The sequence below is a fragment of the Passer montanus genome, unplaced genomic scaffold (assembly GCF_014805655.1).
Source record: "Passer montanus isolate IOZ18808 unplaced genomic scaffold, ASM1480565v1 scaffold47, whole genome shotgun sequence".
NCBI classification, from domain to species: domain Eukaryota; kingdom Metazoa; phylum Chordata; class Aves; order Passeriformes; family Passeridae; genus Passer; species Passer montanus.
The window spans coordinates 2689641-2711215 of NW_024369596.1; the positions used below are offsets into that span (position 1 = coordinate 2689641).

Genomic DNA, 21575 nt, shown 5'->3' on the forward strand with positions numbered 1-21575 from the left:
TCCTGAACAGGAGAATAAGGAGCCCACGGAGAGCTGTGGCTGTTCACAGCTCCCAGACATGAAATGAGCTCTTCCAGGTGTTCCTGGGCTTCCTTTGGCAGTGATTTGCTGCTATCACCAGGTGTTTCAGGGCTGCCTGGCAGGTGGGGGACCTCACCTGAAGCTCCACATGTCAGCAGCAGTCAGGCAGCTTCGGGAATCCCCTCAAGGATGACTTTTCCTACCAATGTGATGCATGGCTGGGTTTGTCTCCTTCCTGTAGGATGAACAAGAGATCATTCCTGGGAGCCTGGGTGGCCCTTTTGGTGATAACAGCACAGCAGCGAGGTGAGTATCTCCCAGCAGGAAAATATTCCCCAGCTGGGCTGTGCCCAGAGACCCCAGAGGGCTTGGAAAGTGACCCCAGAGGGCTTGGAAAATGACCCCAGAGGGCTTGGGGACCACCCCAGAGGGCTTTGGGAACACCCCCAGCTCCTTGGCTGGAGCAAGGACAAGAACCAGAGTGACCTGAGTGTTCCCCATGGGGAGGGAGGGACTGAGAATCCTGAAGGCTGCTTGTGTTTATAATTTTTATGGCTGTGTGTGCACCTGGAGCATTCCAGAGGAAGCAGGAGTTTGGAAAATCTCTGTGTTAGGGCTGCTGAGCAGGTATGGTAGTGTGGCACAGCTAAAGAGGAACTGAGGAATGTCTGCTGAGCCTCCTGTTTAAAAACAGAATAAAATCCATGTCCTGTAGCTGTACCTTGGCTGTGATAACTCATCAGGTGTGTAACAGCTGTGAAATTATTTATTTTACTGCCTGGCAGGAGGAATTTTGCTGTGGCCCTTTGGATATGTCTGTGGAAAGAGGGCTGTGGCTTGGACACCATCAGTGCCACCTCCCCAGTGTCCAACAAGGCACTCAGGGCACACAAATGTCTTAGGAAATCAGGATGCCAGTGGGTTAGGCCAGATTTCCCCTTATCTCCCTTTTCCCAGGGAAGTTTGGAGCCTGGGAAGGGTCAGTAGCGACTCCTTAATGCTCAGCATGGAGCATCCTCAGAGCTGGCATCACGGAGAGGCCCTTGTGTGCCCATGGGAACACAAAAGAGCCTGGAGGGCCCCCAGGAGCTCAGGGCAGGCTCCTGGGGATGGCAGCATGTCCTGAATCCAGGTGAACAGAGCTGGGATTGTTCCAAGCCCGGGGGCTCTGTCATCCCAGATTGGATGTCGTGAGGCTTTCCTGCATCAAAGAGGGGAGAAGGGGGAGGCAAACCCAGAAAAATCCCCGTTTGCTCTGTGAGGAGCTGGCTGGAGGAGCAGGACATGAAATGACAGCACAAATCTGGCTGGGACAAGAAGGGAAGGGTGCCCTGGGGCCTGAAGTGGCTGCTTGTGCCTCAAGCTGATGGATTTTAGGCTGGTGAAAAAAAAGCAGCAGGCTGAAACGTGTCAAAACCATCTTCTGAAGTACTTTTGGGAGAGACGGTTATGTTCGCTGGCAGTGCCTTTTAGCAGGAAAGTGAATTTAGCTGGGAAATGTCGGAGCAGCCGTGACCCCTCAGGCTGTCAGCCGGGCCAGGAGCAGGGCAGGAGGAAGGTGGGCACTGCCAGGAGAGGGAAAGAGGAAGGTGAAGGTGGGCACTGCAGGGGCAGGGCAGGAGGAAGGTGAAGGTGGGCACTGCCAGGAACGTGGCTCTGGGGGCTGGAATTGCTGCTGTTTGCCCCCCTGAGCACCTGACATGTGGACAGCCAGTCCTGCCTGTCCTGGAGCAGGGCATGGACCTGCTGTCCTGCTGTGAAGCCACGACTTAGGGGGTTTGGCTTGGTCACTGTCCCAGGGGAGGGAAAACTGCAGCTGTGGTGCAGCTTGTGGTCACTTTGCTGTGTCCTGACTAACCTGGGTGATGCTTTTCCTCCTGAGCCTGTCCTAAAGCCAGTCCCACTGCCAGCAGCTCTGCCCTGGCTCCAAGCACCCTTTGGCTGCTGATTTTGGGGTTTGGAGCTGTTCTCTCTGAAATCAGGACTGTCCGGACCCTGCCCTCAGGACTCTTCTCCCTCTCCTTGCAGCTCACACCATGGCAAGCCTCTATCCATACTGGCAGAACGACACCAAAACCCCCAAAGTTGATGATGGCAGCTCCCCTGAAATCAAGATCTCTGTGCCATTCATCTTTTTTGGAGCCCCATACAGAAGCATTTATGTAAGTGGAGAAAGCAGATCTTCCCTTCATCCTTTCCCTTGCCATTATTGGCTGCATTTTAAACATTCTCTGCCTGTCACCAGGAATTGGAAGATTTATTAGCAGCTACCTGACAAGTTCTTAGATTTCATGAACTGATAGGTTTTATGATTAAGAAAGTCAAAGGTGTATTTAATGGGATAATGTTCATAGGAAAGGAATCTAAAAGGCAATAAATTTTCCTTGTGGGTGATTAAATGGCACGGCGAAGCGAAGGGCTTGACACAAGGGACATTATTCCTGCTCCATGGCAAGAAACAAGAACATGCAGGACCTGCAGGGGGGGAAAGGGGCAGCGGTTTTGTGGGGGGCCCAGACAAGGACAGGCTGCTGCTGCTGCCAGGTGATGGCACAGCAAAAGCCTGGCTAAGGGGACACCAAGGCTGGGCTGAGAGGGGTCACCTGAGCTCACCTAAACCTCAGACAGGGCCTAAGTCAGCGTGACTGTGCCACATCCCAAGTTTTGTGGTCTCTGTGGGATCAGAAGAGACTCATCCATTCTCCAGCTGGTGTTTGTGCACAGCAGCGCTGGGAAAGCAGAATCCCATTCCAAACCCTGTTCTGGTGGGGGTTCCAGCACCCAGGGCAGCAGTGCCATTTGCTGCAGAAATGTTGTTTTGGGGAGCATCTTCAGCAGACTCTGGGGAGGCTGAGGTGGCACCTCCCAGCTCTGGGGGAGCCCCAGGATCAGCCACAGATGCCAAAGCCAAACGCAGTTTTGTCCGTGCAGCCACCTGTGCCCCCATCATCCACGTCCCTCAGTGCTGCAGGGCTGAGTAATCCCAAAAGCTGAGCAATCCTGGGAGCAGTGCCTCAGCAGATTTGGGTGCCATCCTGCTCTGATGGGTGCCTCCCCTGTAGAACACTATTTTGAAGAATTTTCAGCGTTTTGGGGCTTCCTGCACCAACTCATCAGCTGGATGAAGCTGAATCCTGCTCAGGCTGCTCACCCTGTCTGTGTCTAAACCCAAACCCTCTCTCCCCACACCTCCTGCCAAACCAGCCTCTCTGTGCTGACTTATTCACCAAAGCACCTTTGCTCAGACGCCGCGGGGGTCTCCACGCAGGTCAACAACAACGGGGTGATCTCCTTCAACGCCCTGGTCAGCCAGTTCACGCCCGAGGCCTTCCCGCTGGCCGACGGCCGCGCCTTCGTGGCGCCCTTCTGGGCCGACGCGCACAACGGCATCCGCGGCGAGATCTACTACCGGGAGAGCACGGAGCCCGAGCTGCTCCGCAGGGCCTCCGGGGACGTCCGCCGGCACTTCAGGGACATGGCCTCCTTCTCTGCCCGCTGGCTCTTCATCGTCACCTGGGAGGAGGTGACCTTCTACGGGGGCAGCAGCACGACGCCGGTGAGGGGTTACGCATGGGTGTATTTTGTGTCTTGTCCTGTCAAGAGGGGAGCTTTTTATTTTATGTCTTGTCCCCTCCAAAGAGGGGAAGTTTGGGGGTGCATGGAGGTGTTCTTCATCATCCGTGTGTGAAATTGAGGAGGTAACGTTCTAGAGGGGAAAGAAGCACAATGCCGGTGAGGGGCTTCTCGTGGGTGCATTTTATGTCTTGTCCTGTAAAGAGGGGAGTTTCTTTATTTTATGTCTTGCCCCCTCCAAAGAGGGGAAGTTTGGGGGGGCATGGAGGTGTTCTTCATCATCCGGGTGTGAAATTGAGGAGGTAACGTTCTAGAGGGGAAAGAAGCACAATGCCGGTGAGGGGCTTCTCGTGGGTGCATTTTATGTCTTGTCCCCTCCAAAGAGGGGAATTTTGGGGGCGTATGGAGGTGTTCTTTAAACTCTGAGTAAAATTGAGGAGTGACATTCTAGGGGGGAAGCAGCACAATGCTGGTGAGGGGCTTCTCGTGGGTGTATTTTATGTCTTGTCCTGTAAAGAAGGGAATTTCTTTATTTTATGTCTTGTCCCCTACAAAGAGAGGCGTTGATGGAAGTGATCTTCATCATCTGTATGTAAAATTGAGAAGGTGACGTTCTAGGGGGGAAGAAGCACAATGCTGGTGAGGGGCTTCTCATGAGTGTAATTTAAATCTTGTCCTGTAAAGAGGGGAGTTTCTTTATTTTATGTCTTGTTCCCCCCCAAAAAGCAGAATTAGGGGAATTTTGGGGGTATATGGGGGTGTTCTTCATCACCTGTATGTAAAATTGAGGAGGTAATGTTCTAGGGGGGAAGAAGCACAATGCTGGTGAGGGGCATCTCATGGGTGCATTTTATGTCCTGTCCTGTAAAGAGGGGAGTTTTTTATTTCTTGTCCTCTCCAAAGAGGGGCATTGATGGAAGTGTTCTTCATCATCTCTGAGTAAAACTGAGGAGGTGACATTCTAAAGGGGAAGCAGCACAACACTGGTAAGGGGCTTCTCATAGGTGTATTTTATGTCTCTCCTCTGTAAAGAGGGGAGGTTTTTTATTTTATGTCTTGTCCCCTCCAAAGAGGGGAATTTTGGGGGTTGATGGAGGAGTTCTTCACCATCTGTGTGTGAAATTGAGTGAGACACTTTGTGTTCCTGCTCCCCAGTTCCCTTCTGGGCCGAGGAGCACCACACTCATTTCATTTTTCCCCTGAGCCTTGCTCCCTTCTTTGAGATCTCCAGGGAAAGCATCTCCTCCTCAGTGTTTGCAGGATCTAAGCAAGGCTCTGACACCAATTAGGACTCTTTGGCTTGATCACAATGCACTTCTTGCATACAAATTCCTATGTTTCTGATGGCAGCTCCCTGCCTGCATGGGAGATTGATCACGCTGATCAGAGCCACACTAATGACTCGGCCGTGTCACACGGCCACCAATGTGTGAGCTGTATCTCACAGGAGGGGGATGGCGCTGGGATGTTTGTCAGGGCATGGACAGCTTTTAAATATCTGGTGAATTTGTGAGCTGTGGCTGCAGCTGATGTGGGGAGGTCTGTGCTTGGGGTGCACTGCTGGCAGGGGCTGTGCTTGGGGTGAATTACAATCAGAGGGGTAGCTGATGTGGGGAGGTCCGTGCTGCACTGCTGGCAGGGGCTGTGCTTGGGGTGAATTACAATCAGAGGGGTTTGGGTGGGAAAAGATCACCTCATTCCACCCCCTGCCGTGGGCAGGGACACCTTCCTCTAGACCAGGCTGCCCCAAGCCTCAAACAACCCATTCTTGAACAGCAAGTGAGGGATCCCAGCTACTGTCTGGGTTGTTCAGGATCAGCCTGTGTGCTGTGAGTGCCAAAACCCAGCTTCTCCTGTCTCGAGGAGTTGGCTCTGATAAACAGTTCAGCTCTTTTCCATTCCTTAGAGAAGCTTGAGATTTGATGCATATTTTTTTGCCAGTCCTGGCAGCACTTGCAGAAAAACCCCACATATATATATTTTTATATATATATTTTCAGACAGCAAGCAATATAGAGATTCGTGTATTGCCTGAAGAATTACATTTGCAACACAATGCAATTTATTTTGCTTTAGAGCAGCCTTCCTGCTCAGCAGCAGCCGGGGCTCGGGGTTGGCACAAGGAATAGCACCATGCAACTTAAGCAGGAATTTCATCGCAATGCAGAAAAACTGCAGAAAATTTGGGAATGTGGCCTCAGGGATGCTGCAGTTGCTGCCTGGAGATGTCACCTGAGCAAATTGGTTCATTTTCTGAGGGTTGGACAGAGAGGGTGCTCCATGGCCAGGAGCTCCAAAAAGGGGAATTTTGGGATTTGATGGAAGTGTCATGAGGAGAGAGGTGTGAGATTCACCTCCTGCCACCCTTCCAGAGGCTCCTGAGCAGAGCAGGGTTTGTTGCTGTGTGGAAAAGCTGCTGTGGCACTCTCCAAGTGGCACTGCCTTTATGTGTGACACGTTTGTGACCTCCCAGCACGGCAAAAGGTGAGCAAGAGGAAACCAGGAGTAGGAGAAAGAATGCCAGGGAAAGGATGAGGAGTGGAAGTGGCTCTGCTTTACTCCCTGCCCTGGTGTGAACTGTGCCATTTGCAGCTGCTCAGAGGCAGCTCTGCCCACACCTCTCTCTCTCTCCTGACAGCTCCCAGAGCTGCTTCGCCTCCGTGTTCCAGAGTTCTCCTGGCAGGGGCCTGGTTTCCTTGGCAGTGACATCCCCTGTGGCGTGCAGGCAGCTCTGGGCTCCCCTCTGAGGCATCCTCAGAGCAGGGGGTTTGCTCCAAGGGGATGGAATGTGGTGCCAAGTGACCCCCAGCCTTCCCCTTCCCCTTCCCCTTCCCCTTCCCCTTCCCCTTCCCCTTCCCAGCAGCCACCAACTGCTCTCAGGGCTCCTGGCAGGAGAAACCCTGATGCTTCCCACTGGGAGATGTTTGGATCCGTGGGTTTCACCTGGGAATTGTTTCTGTGGCTGCAGTTTCCTCCCCATTGTGCAGTGCCTAGGTGTCCAGGCTCCAAGGGTTGCTCTGCATTAATTAAAAGAGAGGCAGCCCCTGCTAAAATCCTGCTTGCTCAGAGGCAGGAGGAGCTGCTCTCAGGGCATGGTCAGAGGGCAGGGATGGGAAGGACAGGAAATGCAGGGAGCTGGGAGAAGGGGCTGACTGAGCTCCCAGTGCCCAGCTCTGCTGCTGGATCTGCAGGGATGGAGGGGATATCCCAAGGGAAGGAGCTCTTCTGTCCTTCTGCACAGCCCTAAAAGGGAAGATGGGCTCTTCCCACCTGGATCCTGGCTGGAGTTTGTGGGGCTGGAAATGCAGAGTCATTTCAAGTGAAAGGAAGAACACGAGCAGAGGATTTAGCAGGTGGGGAGGGGATTTGGCAGCCAGCAAAGTGCAGGATATACATGGCTGGCTTGGATGTAATCCACCCTCGGCAGCGTTGTAGGATATGAATGTGGAAGGGAACCAGGAAAGATAATGCAGGAATGAAGCTAAGACAGGGTAATGGGAGATAACAGATCACAAGCACCAAATCCTGCCCGCTGCTCCTTCCCCGGCAGCTTATTCTCATGCTGCCATCTATTGGTGCTCCCTTGGATCAGAGATGGTCCTCACACGCTCCCAGGTGGAGGAAGGAGCAGAATGGGAGCTGCTGGAGCAGTGGCAGCTATTTTGGGTGGTTTTGGGTCTCATTCCACTTCTGCTCCTCACTGTGAGGCTCACCCGGGCCAGACCTCAGTGTGGCAGAGGGGCAGGAGGAAAGCAGAGCCACCCGTGAAGGTGCCCGTGGTTTCCCACAGGTGAACACGTTCCAGGCTGTCCTGATCACAGACGGGGTGTCATCCTTTGCCTTGTTCAACTACCACGAAATCAGCTGGACCACGGGCACGGCCAGTGGAGGGGACCCCCTCACTGGTCTCGGCGGGGTGATGGCTCAGGTGAGGCTCTTGCTCCCGTATCCCCATCCCTGCTGAGCTCTTGGATGGCTGCCTATGGCTTTTGCAAAGCATCCATGCTTGCTCAGGCCACTGAGTCCCTCAGCATCGCCAGCACTGGCCTTGCACTCCTTGCTGGGATGAGCACTCCAAAATTTGGTGGTGGCAGCAGTGCCACAGCCAGTCCCTCTGCCTGAGGAAGGGGACATTGCTGCACAAGAAATGCAGGAATCCTGCACCCCCACATTGCTTTCTTACTTTATCTCTCCCTGCGTTGCTCTCTCACTCTATTTTGGCCACGCAGTTCACACACCCTTAGATCTACATACATATGTATCTATACAGACATAAATCTGTGAATACACTTCCCTTCTGCTTGTAGTGCCTGTTTAGCTTTTCATTCACATTCAGACTACCTGAAAACAGAAATTTAGACTACCTAAAACCAGAAATCTTCAGAAAGAGCTGTTAAAACTAAAGAAGATGTACTCAGGGGGAACAGAGAAGTGAGGAAACGCAGCATTGCTTTCCCATTGCCAAGATGGGTGATGGAATTTGCTCTCTCTCTGCTTTAGGCTGGCTTCAATGGTGGAAATCTCACCAACTTTTTCAGCATCCCAGGCTCCAGAACCCCAGATATTGTCAATATTGAGGAAACAACCAACGTAAATGTCCCTGGGCGCTGGGCTTTCAAAATAGATGGCAGAGAAATAGACCCGGCCAACGGCTGCAGCCTGAGAGGTAAGGGAGAAAAGAATTGCTTGTCCCCAAATTTTGGGGTGCAGTGCAGCAAAAGATGATGCTGTTGGGGTGCTGCATGATCTGTGCTTTAGCCAGGGTGTCCCCATGAGCTGCAGCTGCAGGGACAGAAACAGAAGAGAGGGTTCAGTCCTTGCACATCTCCGAGTTCCTGCGATAATTGGTGGCAACAGGAAAGACTCAGGGACAGCAATTTCCTCCTGCCCATAAATTAGAGAAGCTGATCTTGTGCCATTTCCCTTGTTTGTGCATGAGGAGCATCAGGTTCTGTAGGCAGGACAAATGTCATGTGTCTGCAGCAGTTACAGGGTCTGTGCCTGTCACTGACAGCGCGGGGCCATAAAGGGATTAATCAATGCACACACTGGCTGCACAGGGGCTCTGCTGCTGAAAGATTATTGCACTTCCATTTGACAAATAAAACTGTCAGGAGCATCCACTGTGCTCCAGGAGTCTTTCCAGCAAGAGAGGATTGTCATTTGCTGACAGACACTGGAGACATGTGGCTTCTTTATGTCCTAGTTTAGGACTACTCGAGGTCCATGAGATCCCAAGGCTCTTGCAGCTCCAGCAGAGTTTTGGGTCCAGCTGCTCCAGCATTTCCCAGCTGCTGACACCAGGAAGAAAGGCTGGATTTTGCAGAGAAGCTGGAAACCAGTCTCAGCTCTGCAGGTGACAAGAGGAGTTGGGAGTAGATCCCACCACTGGATTTAAATTTCACAGTGAATGGCCGATTGCCCCCAGGAGAGGAGATGCAGCACGAGGTGTTGGATCCAAATATCACCCCTTTCCCAAATTCCCCACACCAGGATGGTTGGAACGTGGGCCTTGCCAAGAGGAGACATTTGTTGCGAGGAAGCAGAAAAATAGCTCCTTTTTTTTTTTTTTTTTTGTAGGAGGCAGGGAAGAGAACAAAAAGTTTAGGAGAGGCAAACTCAAGCAGCGCACGGCAGAAGCCACGCGCCGGAGGAGTGTGAAAAATGCCCAGATGGAGGGGAGAGAAACCCTCACAGGGACTTGCCACCCTTCCTCTCCAGCCCTCTTCCTGCCTCTCCTGTCTCTCACCAGCCAAACCCGCTCCCTCTCTGCTGCTGTCTGGGGCTGTGAGATCACTCAGCACCCTGCTGGGGCTCGTGTGTGGGGTGGAAGTTGCTTATCAACAGCTCTTTGGTGTAGTAACTACTACGAGATCTTCCTGAATGGGAGTAAATTGCTCCTGGGGCTGCTGCTGACAGAGTGACTTTTTGACCAGCAGAGTTATGTGAACAAGGGAACCGTGGAAGTGAGAGCAAAGCTGGAGCATGGTAAAAGCGCAGCAAAAATGTTGGAAACTGCCTCCAAATGGGGCTTTTCCTTTGGAAAAACAGCACAAATGCCACAAATGCCTCTTGTGCCCTGCAATACTGAAGAAGAGCCAGAGTGGTGGGTGTCCAAAATGCGTGGAATAACCTTCAAGTTTTCCAGCCTGCTGTTGCAGCACTGACCCCGGATTTGTGACAGCACTCGCAGCATTCCAGGGGCTCGTGGCGTGGGCAGGACTCAAAGATGATGCACCACACATTAGAAATGAAACTTGGGATTTGCTGAGTGGCTCTTGCTAGGAGTTTGCACAAAGAAAACAGCTGAGAAGCCCAGCAGCAGGACACGGTGGTGGTGGTCTCCATCACAGGAGCAGCAGGCCCCCGGGGGTGCGCTCAGAGCGTGTTTCTGTTTCAAGAAGTGATGTAGCGTGGGTTTTTCCCTTTCTGTCTTTCTAGGCCAGTTTCTCCGTCAAGGGGAGATCTTTTGGGACAACGCCAACTGCACCACCAAGTGCCGCTGCCTGGACTTCAACAATGAGATCCTGTGCCAGGACATGGCTTGTGGCCCCTTCGAGGCGTGTGAGACGAAGAGCAAATTCTTCCAGTGCGTGCCGGTGGAGAGCAGCACCTGCGTGGTGTTCGGAGATCCACATTACCACACCTTCGACGGCTTCCTCTTTCACTTCCAGGGTTCCTGCTCCTACCTCCTCGCCAGGCAGTGCTGGCCAGGCTCCCAGCTGCCCTACTTCAACGTGGAGGCCAAGAATGAGAACCGAGGCGGCTCCTCCGTCTCCTGGCTGAGGGATATTTATGTGGAGGTCTACTCGCACAAGATTGTTCTCCCCAGGGGCGGATTTGGGAAGGCAAAGGTAAGAGCTCTGCTGGAAGGGGAGAACTTGCCAGGGCAGCTCCTCTGAGGTGGCAGCAGCCTGGAGAGTGTGGGATGGCACTTCTGGGCTTCGTGTGTCCTGGGGAATGGGCACAGGCTGTCCTGTCTGTCCCAGGGCGAGGGCTCTGCTGTTGCACGCGCTGGCTCAGCCGCCGGGTGCTGTCCCCGCAGGTGGACGACCTGGTGGTGTCCCTGCCCATCTCCTTGGAACTGGGCGCAATCAAGGTCTACCAAAGCGGGCTGTCCACTGCCCTGGAGACTGACTTTGGCCTGCTGGTGACCTACGATGGACAGCACTACGCCTCCGTGTCCGTGCCGGGCTCGTACATCAACGCCACGTGCGGGCTGTGCGGCAACTACAACAAAGACCCCGAGGACGACGTCCTGCGCTCAGATGGGAGGGTGGCCACGTCCGTGCCAGAGCTGGGCGAGAGCTGGCAGGTGCCACATCCCGAGCGCAGGTGCTCCACGGGCTGCCTGGAGAACTGCAGCCTCTGCGACGCCGCCACCGAGGCGCTGTATTTCACCCCCGAGTACTGCGGCTTCATCAACAAGAGCGGGGGGCCCCTCTGGGAGTGTGGCTCTGTCGTGGATCCCACTGCCTTCATCCACAGCTGCGTCTACGACCTCTGCAGCGCCAAGGACAATGGCACTGGTCTGTGCCAGGCCATCCAGGCGTACGCCACCGTGTGCCAGGCCCTGGGCATCTCGGTGGGAGAGTGGAGGAGCCAGACAGGATGTGGTGAGTGTTTGGGAGCAGGGGAGCAATGCCAGGGGTGTGCCCAGGAGTGCGTGACAGGAGAGGGAGGAAACCCAAGGGAGGGGATTGCCTGAAATGAAGGGAGTTGGGAGAGAACTGATTGGTACCTCCTCTCCATGGCATCACACCCTTGCTCCGGCAAAAGTGTGACACAAGTCAGGCATGACGTGGGAGCTCCACCTTGCTCTGGAAGTCATCTGCTGCCATGAGGAGGGTTGGAGGCTGGACTGGAATGGGAACTGGTTGGTCAGTGCACCATCCTTGTCGCCTTAAATAGCTGTGGGCGACTCAGTGGCTCTGGGGCTATTTTGGAGAAGCTCAGGACTGGGCAGGGAGGCCTGGGTGGGAAATGGAGGGGACAATCCTGCTATTGAGGGCTTCGTGGGTCACTCTGTGTTGTCTCTGCTGAGGTCAGTGAGAGGGTGGCACCTGAACTGTGCTGTAACATGGCCCTTCTGTTTGTCACCCTTCTGCGCCCACAGCGGCGGCCGTGCAGTGCCCGGAGCTCAGCCAGTACTCGGTGTGTGCCACCAGCTGCCCTGCCACCTGCTCCGACCTCACTGCCCCGCTGGCCTGCACCTCCCCCTGCACCGAGAGCTGCGAGTGCCCCGAGGGCCACGTCCTCAGCGCCGACCGCTGCGTCCCCGTCCAGGGCTGCGGCTGCGACGTGAACGGCCGCTACTACGCCGTCGGGGAGTCCTTCTGGGCATCACCAGACTGCACTGTGCAGTGCCACTGCGAGGCTGGCGGGGAGGCCAGGTGCTTCAACACCACCTGCCCCGAGGGAGAGATCTGCACCATCGAGAACGGCTACCGGGGGTGCTACCCAAAGCGGGAGACTGTGTGCTTGGTGGGGCAGGACCAGGTGCTGCAGACCTTTGATGGCATCACCTTCCCCTACCCGCTGGAACAGTCCTACACGCTGCTCAAGACCTGCCCAGAGAGGCCAGACTTCATTGAGGTGGACATCAACCAGAAGAAGGTCGGCTCTGCTCCCAACGGGCCGCGCGTCGTGCGGGTCCAGGCGGTCGGCCAAGAAGTGAAGATTGGAGGCACCAGGCTGTCAGACATTAAGGTAAAGGTGCTGCCCTGGGACGGGGTGGGAGGTGGTGGCTTGTGGTGTGATCCAGTGGAGATTATAGCTCTGTAGCTGTGGACACCACAGGAATACTTGAACCATCATGTGGAGGCCCTTTGGGTGCCTGTGAAGCTGTTGCCACAGCACTGCTCCTCCTGTTTGCTAAGGAGGTTTCCTGCCTCCTCCTTCTCCTGCAACTTGCTTTTCCCCTGGAAGAAAAATTGCTTTATGTGGGGCAAAACCCAAAGACACAGCTGTATGCCCTCACTCAGAGGAGGCTCTGGGCCCTGGAGGGTGGGTCTTTGTCAGGAAGTGTTTAACGTGCACATTGTGGTTGGGCAAAGCCACATCACCCTCCCTGGCCTCTCCACCTTGCTCCTTGCAGGTGAATGGTTATGACATGGAGCTGCCCTACTTCCACCCCTCTGGGCGCCTGGAAATCTACCGGACTGACAACAGCACCGTGATGGAGTCTGAGGGGCTCCTGGCCATCAGCTACTACGACTCCGGCCTCCTGGAGATCCGCCTCTCCACCTCCTACTTCAACTGCACCGGGGGCCTCTGCGGCCTCTTCAACGACAACGCCACCGACGAGTTCTGCCTGCCCAAGGGCAAGTTCACCGACAATCTGGAGCTCTTCCTGGAGAGCTGGACCACCTTCGACGAGATCTGCAACGGCGAGTGCGGGGACCTGCTCATGGCTTGCAACAACGACTCGGAGCTGCTCAAGTCCTACAGGAGCCGCTCCAGCTGCGGCATCATCAACGACCCCACCAACAGCTCCTTCCTGGAGTGCCACAGCGTGGTCAATGTCTCGGCCTACTACAGGACATGCCTCTTCCGCCTGTGCCAGAGCGGGGGCAACGTGTCAGAGCTGTGTGACTCGGTGGCACGCTACGCCAGCGCCTGCAAGAACGCCGACGTGGACATCGGCCAGTGGAGGAGCCACAGCTTCTGCCGTGAGTCCACCAAAGCTCTTCCTCACCCAGGGTGGGGAGAAGGGAGTTTGGAACCCACCAAACCCAGGCAGAGTGTTTTTGGTGGGGATCTGTGGGCATGCAGAGGCAGAGCAGCTTTTCGTGTGGGATGCTGGAATCACAGGCAGTGGTTTCTGGTGCCAGCAGAGAGAGATTTCCCAGGGAAGTGGTTTCAGGGTGGCATTTCAGGAGGAGCAGAAGTTTTATGGTGCGCTGTAGGAGCATTCTGGAGCTGCAGATGGTGTCTGGCGGTGCTGTACGCCACCACCAGAGGATAATTTGAATAACACTGGTTTTTAGCTGTTGCTGTAAACTTGCCATGGATGGGAGAACATTCATAACTCATAAGCAAATATGAAAATCCCAAGTGTGGCAGTAGATGGTGGGAAGGCTGTGCCTGTCTCTGCCTCAGGAGTTTCAGGGAGGTGTTTGTTTGGGAAATAACAGGAGGAGGTGATGTCTGGCACACAGCAGGACAGGGTTGAGATGTGAGGGGGGGCGATGGCTGAGAGGAGAAGGGGTTGCAAAGGGAATAGGATGAGCCAGTGGCCACAAGATGCTGAGACTGTTTCCCCTTTTGCCCTGAATCCATCACCACCCGCTTTTGCCTGTTCCTCACCCAACGCTGTCAGAGCTGGGGGGCTCAGGCTCTGTGTTTGCCAACCCTGCAGCTCTCTCCTGCCCGGAGAACAGCCACTTTGAGGAGTGCATGAGCTGCGTGGAGACCTGCGAGAGCCTGGCCTCGGGCCCCGTGTGCAGGGACACCTGCTCGGAGGGCTGCCAGTGCGACGAGGGCTTCGCCCTGCGCGGCACCCGCTGCATCCCCCGCCGCGAGTGCGGCTGCAACTTCGAGGGCCGGCAGCTGGCCACCAACCAGACCTTCTGGATGGACATCTCCTGCCACTTCCTGTGCTACTGCAACGGCTCGGACAACAGCGTGTACTGCGAGAATGTGTCCTGCAAGGACGACGAGTACTGCCTGGAGGAGAACGGCCTCTACTACTGCCACGCCCGCACCGATGCCTCCTGCATCATCTCGGGCTATGGGCACTACCTGACTTTTGATGGCTACTCCTTCGACTTCCAGAGCAGCTGTGAGCTGGTGCTGTGCACCACCATCTCCCGGCCCAGGGTGGAGCGCTCGGACACATTCCCAACGTTCACCGTCACGGCCAAGAACGAGGATCGGGACACCTCTCTGGCCCTGTGGGTGAAGCAGGTGGAAGTGGAGGTCTTTAATTACAAGATTGTTATCCACCGTGCCTACAAGTACACTGTGCTGGTGAGTGCAGGGCCATGAGGGCTGTGATTATTTCTGCAAGAGTAAAACCCTAGACATGAGGCTTTAGGGCTTACAAGGTTTTCTGGAGGTGAGATCATGCAGTGGGTGCTGCCAGGCACAGCTTTTGGAGAGGATTTCTGTTTTGGCTGGAGAGGGAAGCTCAGCGGGGACCTTTCTCTGGGAATGCCCAGCCACCCTCATTTGTGTCCTTCTGTAGAAGCTCCCACCATCATGCCCCCTCACAGTGTTTGCCTTGTTCCCTCCCTGCAGATCAACGATGAGCGTCTCTACCTGCCCCTGAAGCTGGGCCAGGGCAAAGTGAACATCTTTGCCTTCGGTTTCCACATCGTGGTGGAGACCGACTTCGGGCTGAAGGTGGTGTACGACTGGAAGACCTTCCTGTCTGTCACCATCCCACGGGCCTTCCAGAACCTCACCTATGGCCTCTGTGGCCGCTACAACGGCAACCCCGAGGACGACCTGGTGGCTGCAGGGGGGACACCGGCCACCAACATCAGTGACTTTGTGCAGAGCTGGGCCAAGCGGGATGCGTTCTGCCGCGTGGGCTGCGGCGACCGCTGCCCGGCCTGCGGCAAGGTGGAAGGATTCTGGAAGCCCCAGCAGCTCTGCAGCCTCATCCCCAGCCAGAGTGGTGTCTTTGCCAAGTGCCACAGCAAGATCAACCCCGGCTTCTTCTACAAGAACTGCCTCTTTGACACCTGTGTGGATGGGGGGGCCATGCAGACAGCCTGCAGCTGGCTGCAGAACTACGCCAGCACCTGCCAGACTCAGGGCATTGCCATCACTGGCTGGAGGAACTTCACCTCGTGCTGTAAGTGCCACCCTGCCTCCTGGTCCTTCTTTTTCTGGGGTTCCAAGGAGGGGGAGGCCAATGGCCTGGCAGCCAATCCCTCCCACGCTTGCTGGGTGAGGTGGGTGAAGTCTGGGACACTGTATTCTCCTGGAGTTGTCACAAACTGCATGTGGTACAGCAGGAGCAGGGATGGAAGTCTCAAGGTCAGAAGGTACAGGGATGGAAAAGGGTGAGCCTCAGGCTCAGAAGGGACATGGATGGAAAGAGGAAGCCTTAAGCTCAGAAGATATAGGGATGGAAAATGGAAAGCCCTGAGCTCAGAAGGTACAGGGATGGAAAAGGGTAAGCCTCAGGCTCAGAAGGTACATGGATGGAAAATAGAAAGCCCTAAGTTTAGAAGGGACAGGGATGGAAAATAGAAAGCCTCAAGCTCAGAAGGCATCAGCCATCCCCCCCACTGTTAACCAGGGATTATATCAGTCAGCTTCAATGCCAGCAGTGCATGTTGCTCTAATGAAGCTGCAGCCCCTTGTCAATAAGATGACGATGTGCTGTTCAATCAGGCTCCTGAGGATGGGCACCGCACGCATCCCTGGCAGCCAATCTGTCTGGCAAATCGGATGGGAAGTAATTGTCCTTGCTAACGAGACTGAAAATTAAATTTGTGTCGTTTTTCCCTTCTAACAAGCAAGCTCATGGCTCAGGGGCCCCGCTGTCACAGGGTGGTGAGGCCACAGACTGGCACACCATGCATGACAGGTCTGAATCAATCCCTGGTGGGGAGCCAGGTTGGTGGTGTCCATGGAGCTAATCTGTGTTGGTTTTGTCCCCTGCTCAGCTGTCAGCTGTCCCCCCAACAGCCACTACGAGAGCTGTGTGTCCCTGTGCCAGCCCCGATGTGCTGCCATCCGGCTGAAGAGCGACTGCAGCCACTACTGCGTGGAGGGCTGCCAGTGTGACCCTGGCTATGTCCTCAATGGCAAGAGCTGCATCCTGCCCCACAACTGTGGCTGCTACTCTGATGGCAAATACTACGAGGTACGCAGCTCTTGGAGCCGGCTCCCTTCCTGTGGATGACATTTCTGGGCAGAGTTTGAGTGGGGATAACAGTCAGGCTAGGCTGGTAGCAGAGATAGAGAGGAGAGGGATGTCCTTCCATGGTGTGCTGCATAGGGAGTCTTTCTATCCAAAAAAACATCATGCAGTTGTTGGGTGAAGGTGGCCTGGGTGTCAAGCACAGGAAGGAACTGGTGGAGGTGGGATGGAGAGAAGGTGGTGACTGGGAAGACTCTTTGATGAGTGCCAAAGTCCAGTATTTTATGATCACATTGTGCTAGGTATTCACACATCATAGATTTAGTATTTCACATGAAATTTGCTTTTTTGTAGCTACTGGATGTCACTGAGGAGTATGAAGCAGCAAAGTGCTGTGCTGATAGCACTGGTCATATCACAGTGACCTGTATTTTGTGCCAGTGAAACTGTCCTGTGTAAGGTGCCTTTGCTCCATGAGGAGCCAGTATTGGTGTAGTGTCACATGGTCTTCCTTGCAGATGGGTTGGTGGCTGGCAGAATGCAAGAAAGAGGCCAAGGGGGTATTAAACACTGTGGCTTTGTGTGTGCACAAGAGGTGAGGGAGGTTGTGGTGGCAGTGCAAACATGAGTGTGGGTAGCAGAGGTGTTGCAAGGCAGGTGCAAGCTGCCAGCGTGTTCTTTGCCCCCTTTCCTCTGCTTGTCGTGTGACAGAGGGGTGCAAGCCTTGTCTCAGACACCCTCTGGGCTGAAGGGCAGCCGGTGACGGGTCCCTCTTTCAGCCCAAGCAGCTCTTCTGGAGTGGGGACTGCACCCGGCGGTGCCGCTGCTTCCGGCGCAACCTGATCCAGTGCGACCCCCGGCACTGCAAGTCGGACGAGGAGTGCGCGCTGCGCAACGGCGTCCGCGGCTGCTTCAGCACCCGCAGCTCCTTCTGCCTGGCGGCCGGCGGCGGCGTCTTCCGCACCTTCGACGGCGCCTTCCTCCGCTTCCCCGCCAACTGCGCCTTCGTCCTCTCCACCATCTGCCAGAAGCTGCCCGACTTCTCCTTCCAGCTCATCATCAACTTCGACAAGTGGTCCTCGCCCAACCTCACCATCATCTCCCCCGTGTACTTCTACATCAACGAGGAGCAGATCCTCATCAGCGACAGGAACACTGTAAAGGTGAGGTCTTGTCTGAGTGGGGCTGGGAGGGGATAATGGGTGGCAGTCCAGGCTGCACAATGGTCTGCACAAAGACCCCAGACTACTGTCAATGTTTTCACAGATGGTGCAGTGGGAAGTGGCTGTGGAATCTTTTATGAGTGGCTCATGCCCACATCCATAGGCAGAGATATGGGAGGGACATCAGCTCTGTGTCCTTCTCTCACGCTAGGTGAACGGAAGCCTCGTGAGCATCCCCTTCGTCACAGGGCTGTCCACCAAGATCTTCAGCCAGGAGGGCTTCCTGGTCATCGACTCCAGCCCCGACATCCAGATCCGCTACAACGGCTTCAACGTCATCAAGATCACCATCGGGGAGCGGCTGCAGAACAAGGTGTGCGGCCTCTGCGGCAACTTCAACGGCGACCGCACCGACGACTACGCCACGCTGCGGGGCAAGCCGGCCGTCAGCAGCGTGGTGCTGGCACAGAGCTGGAAAACCAACGGCATGCAGAAGAGGTGAGTGGGCAGCCAGCCCTTTCCCACCAGCTGGGAGCGGGAATGGGAGCAGGGCTGGCCGTGAAAGGAGCCCCCACTACGTGTCCGATGCCCACAGCTGCAACGAGCTGCAGTACTCGCAATACGCCGCCTCCTGCGACAACGTCCAGATCCAGGAGCTGCAGAGTGACAGCTACTGCCTGAAGCTGACCGACATGAAAGGCTTCTTCCAGCCCTGCTACGGCCTCCTGGACCCGCTGCCCTTTTATGAGTCCTGCTTTCTGGATGGCTGCTACAACCACAAGAAGGTCCAGCTGTGCGGCTCGCTGGCTGCCTATGGAGAAGCCTGCCGGACCTTCGGCATCCTGGGCACCGACTGGATCGAGAAGGAGAATTGCTGTAAGAGAACTGGGGCTGCTCAGGTCGAGGGGAGCCGTGTCCCACTGGGGAGAGGGGCTAGAGGTGGCTGCCTCATGGTCTGAGGGTAAAGGTTGTGTTTGTGCTGTGTCTTGTGCTGTTTAGCAGGAGTGGTGGAAGATCCCTGCGTGGGCGCCGACTGCCCCAACCGCACCTGCGAGCTGGACAACGGCGGGGAGCTGTGCGGCTGCATCGAGCCCCCGCCCTATGGGAACAGTGAGTCCTCTGCTCCTGGCCCTATGGGAACAGTGAGTCCTCTGCTCCTGGCCCTATGGGAACAGTGAGTCCTCTGCTCCTGGCTGTGGGGTCAGTGCCGAGCTCCACCTTGGGCCATTATGCCACAGGGGCTTTGGGAAGGGATGTGCTGAGGGCTGTGACCTCTGCCAAGATGGGTTTTGCTGACCGTGCACAGTTCAGGAGGGGAGCAGAGAGCAGGGAACAGCTTTTCTGGGGTGCTCATTGTGGGCATCTCTGGTTTGGGAGCACTTTGAGCAGCAGAGATGTAAGATGGGCAGAGCACACCACAGGAGATGATTCCAGCCCATTTCTAGTGGATGAAAGAAGTGCCAAGGGGCCATTTGTGGTGGTCTGAAGTTGTGTCATCTCCTCCAGCCACCCACGACATCATTGATGCGGAGGTGACCTGCAAGGCTGCCCAAATGGAGGTGTCCATTTCAAAGTGCAAGCTGTTCCAGCTGGGCTTTGAGCGTGAGGGCGTGCGAGTCAATGACCGCCACTGCCCCGGCATCGAAGGGGAGGACTTCATCTCCTTCCAGATCAACAACACCAAAGGCAACTGTGGCAACTTGGTGCAGGTGAGCTGGGACATGGGCACACAGGGCTGGGAGTGTGGGACAGTTCACTGCAGCCCAGCTCAACTCCAGGGACAGAACAGTGCAATTGATGCTTGGGAGGTGCTTTAATGGGCTGGGGGTCAAGGAGAACACAGGAAGGTTTTGTAGAGTAAGGACGCAATTCCAAGCCCCACCATTCCATACCCTTTCTGGACAGAGGTGGAGGGGCAGCAGGTCCCTTGTCACACAGCTCATTTAGAGGTGCTCATTAGGAGCAGGGAAGTGGGAACAGCTGGAATTAAGCAGTGCCCTGTGTTCCCTCTGCAGTCCAACAGCACTCACATAGTGTACAAGAACACGGTGTGGATCGAGAGTGCCAACAACACGGGCAACATCATCACCCGGGACAGGACCATCAATGTGGAGTTCTCCTGTGCCTATGAGCTGGACATCAAGATCTCCCTGGACTCAGTTGTGCGGCCGATGCTCAGGTAGGAGCAGGGCCTGTTACACAGACGGGTGAGGCAGTGCTGGTTCTGAAGCCAGGCAACAATTTGGGGGTTCAAAACCTTTCCACCAACTGAGCCAGTGTTTCTTTGTCATTGTTAGTGTAATTAACCTGACGGTGCCGACACAGGAAGGGAGCTTCACCACCAAGATGGCTCTGTACAAGAACTCATCCTACAAGCACCCGTACCGGCAGGGCGAGGTGGTGCTCACCACCCGGGACGTGCTCTATGTGGGGGTCTTTGTGGTGGGGGCCGACTCCAACCACTTGATCCTGATGCTGAACAAGTGCTACGCCACCCCCTCGCGGGACAGCAACGACAAACTGCGCTACTTCATCATCGAGGGAGGGTGAGCTACCACGAGCCCCATTGGTTTTCATGGTGTCTGGAAGGGTGGTGGCATCAGCTGGGACAAGGACCTTTAGGCCAATGGGATGGTTGATCAAAATCTGGAAAGGGGGAGGAGCAGTGTTGTTAGATCAGGAGTTAATTTGCTTGGTGTAGACACAGCCAGAACCCCTGTGTGTGACAGAGTACCAGGTGCAGAGAGAAGCACTTTCCTTGTGTCCATGGTGCTGTGGACAACACCTAACTACAGGAGAAGGGGGATATGGATCATGCACAGGCATTTTGGGAAGTTGGAAACGCCAGAGAGAGGTGACAGAGGCAGGGCATGACACCCTTGTCCAGACAAGCCATGGCAGGGTCTAAGCACCTCACTGTGAGACCTGGGGTGAGGGGCCTTATGGGGACAGGGAGGGTCCCAGTCACAGGAGGGTGGTGCTGAGCATCAGTGCTTTGCACAGGTGCCAAAACATGAAGGACAACACCATTGGCATAGAGGAGAACGGGGTGTCCCTGACGTGTCGCTTCCACGTCACCGTCTTCAAGTTCATCGGGGACTACGACGAGGTTCACCTGCACTGCGCCGTGTCCCTCTGTGACTCCGAGAAATACTCCTGCAAAATCGTGAGTGGGGCGAGTGCAGAGGGAGGGGGTGCTTGGTTTGAAGGGCTCTTCCAGAGCGCAGTGAGCCCTGATGGTGTGGCATGGGACAGGTGACCAGAGGAGTAGCAGATGGGAGGGTTGTGTGTCCCTCTGGGCATGGGGAGGAGATGCTCTGTCACAGGCAGATCACCCTGGGACCTGTGGGAGCCTGTGGGAGCTGGGATCTGGGACAGGTGGAGGGGCACAGAGGGGGCCTGGGCAGAACTGAGGGTGACAGAGGTGGTGTTTATCCCCAAACAGAACTGCCCTCAGCACACGAGGATGGCCAGCGCCTTCGCCGAGGAGTCCAAGGAGCAGATCCTCTCAGTGGGGCCTATCCGGAGGAAGCGTAAGTGCGGGACCCCAGGGAAGGCTGGGGGGTTTGTCTGCCATCCCAGCCTCAAGCAGACAAGGATCAGGGATTGGGAGCATGGCTCAGGTGTCCCCCTTTTGCTGTTTGTGTCCAGGATCAGACTGGTGCGAGGACAACGGAGGCTGTGAGCAGATCTGCACGAGCCGGGCAGACGGGCCTTTGTGCAGCTGTGTGACAGGGACGCTGCAAGGGGACGGCAAGAGCTGCAGGGGCAAGTACCGGGGTCGGGGTGGGCACAGCAGGGAGCTGCCACCCCCAAACCGAGGGGCTGTGGGGTGAGCAGCATGGGGAAAGGGGCTGGGACGTGTGGCGTGCTGCAGACAGAAGGGGTGTGGAGGGCAGCGAGCCAGATGTGCCCTGTCCCTGTCACCTGAGGGCTGTGAGGGCACTGCTGGCAGGTTCAGAAGAGCTGGCAGGCAGCTCCAAGGGAGGTGATGCTGC

General features: G+C 55.6%; 1 protein-coding gene across 7 annotated transcripts in view; it reads left to right on the plus strand.

Annotated features, from left to right (window-relative positions):
* Positions 1-21575, plus strand: part of TECTA (tectorin alpha) — a 33371-nt gene that overhangs the window by 4207 nt on the left and 7589 nt on the right. For 3 of the 7 annotated variants that reach the window (XM_039721833.1, XM_039721834.1, XM_039721836.1), the window contains 22 exons: positions 263-327; positions 2050-2183; positions 3290-3577; positions 7385-7522; positions 8095-8260; positions 10036-10448; positions 10640-11210; positions 11711-12303; positions 12692-13265; positions 13955-14565; positions 14836-15397; positions 16218-16417; positions 17194-17577; positions 17789-18075; positions 18173-18453; positions 18577-18687; positions 19084-19286; positions 19593-19756; positions 19875-20123; positions 20581-20743; positions 21023-21110; positions 21229-21345. In XM_039721833.1, coding sequence (XP_039577767.1) covers positions 264-327; positions 2050-2183; positions 3290-3577; positions 7385-7522; positions 8095-8260; positions 10036-10448; positions 10640-11210; positions 11711-12303; positions 12692-13265; positions 13955-14565; positions 14836-15397; positions 16218-16417; positions 17194-17577; positions 17789-18075; positions 18173-18453; positions 18577-18687; positions 19084-19286; positions 19593-19756; positions 19875-20123; positions 20581-20743; positions 21023-21110; positions 21229-21345 — 6361 coding nt within the window. In that variant the 5' untranslated portion in view covers position 263. Of the gene's footprint in view, positions 1-262; positions 328-2049; positions 2184-3289; positions 3578-7384; positions 7523-8094; positions 8261-9456; positions 9701-10035; positions 10449-10639; positions 11211-11710; positions 12304-12691; positions 13266-13954; positions 14566-14835; positions 15398-16217; positions 16418-17193; positions 17578-17788; positions 18076-18172; positions 18454-18576; positions 18720-19083; positions 19287-19592; positions 19757-19874; positions 20124-20580; positions 20744-21022; positions 21111-21228; positions 21346-21575 lie in introns of those variants that run through there. The other 4 variants (XM_039721835.1, XM_039721837.1, XM_039721839.1 and 1 more) reach the window with 4 other exon arrangements.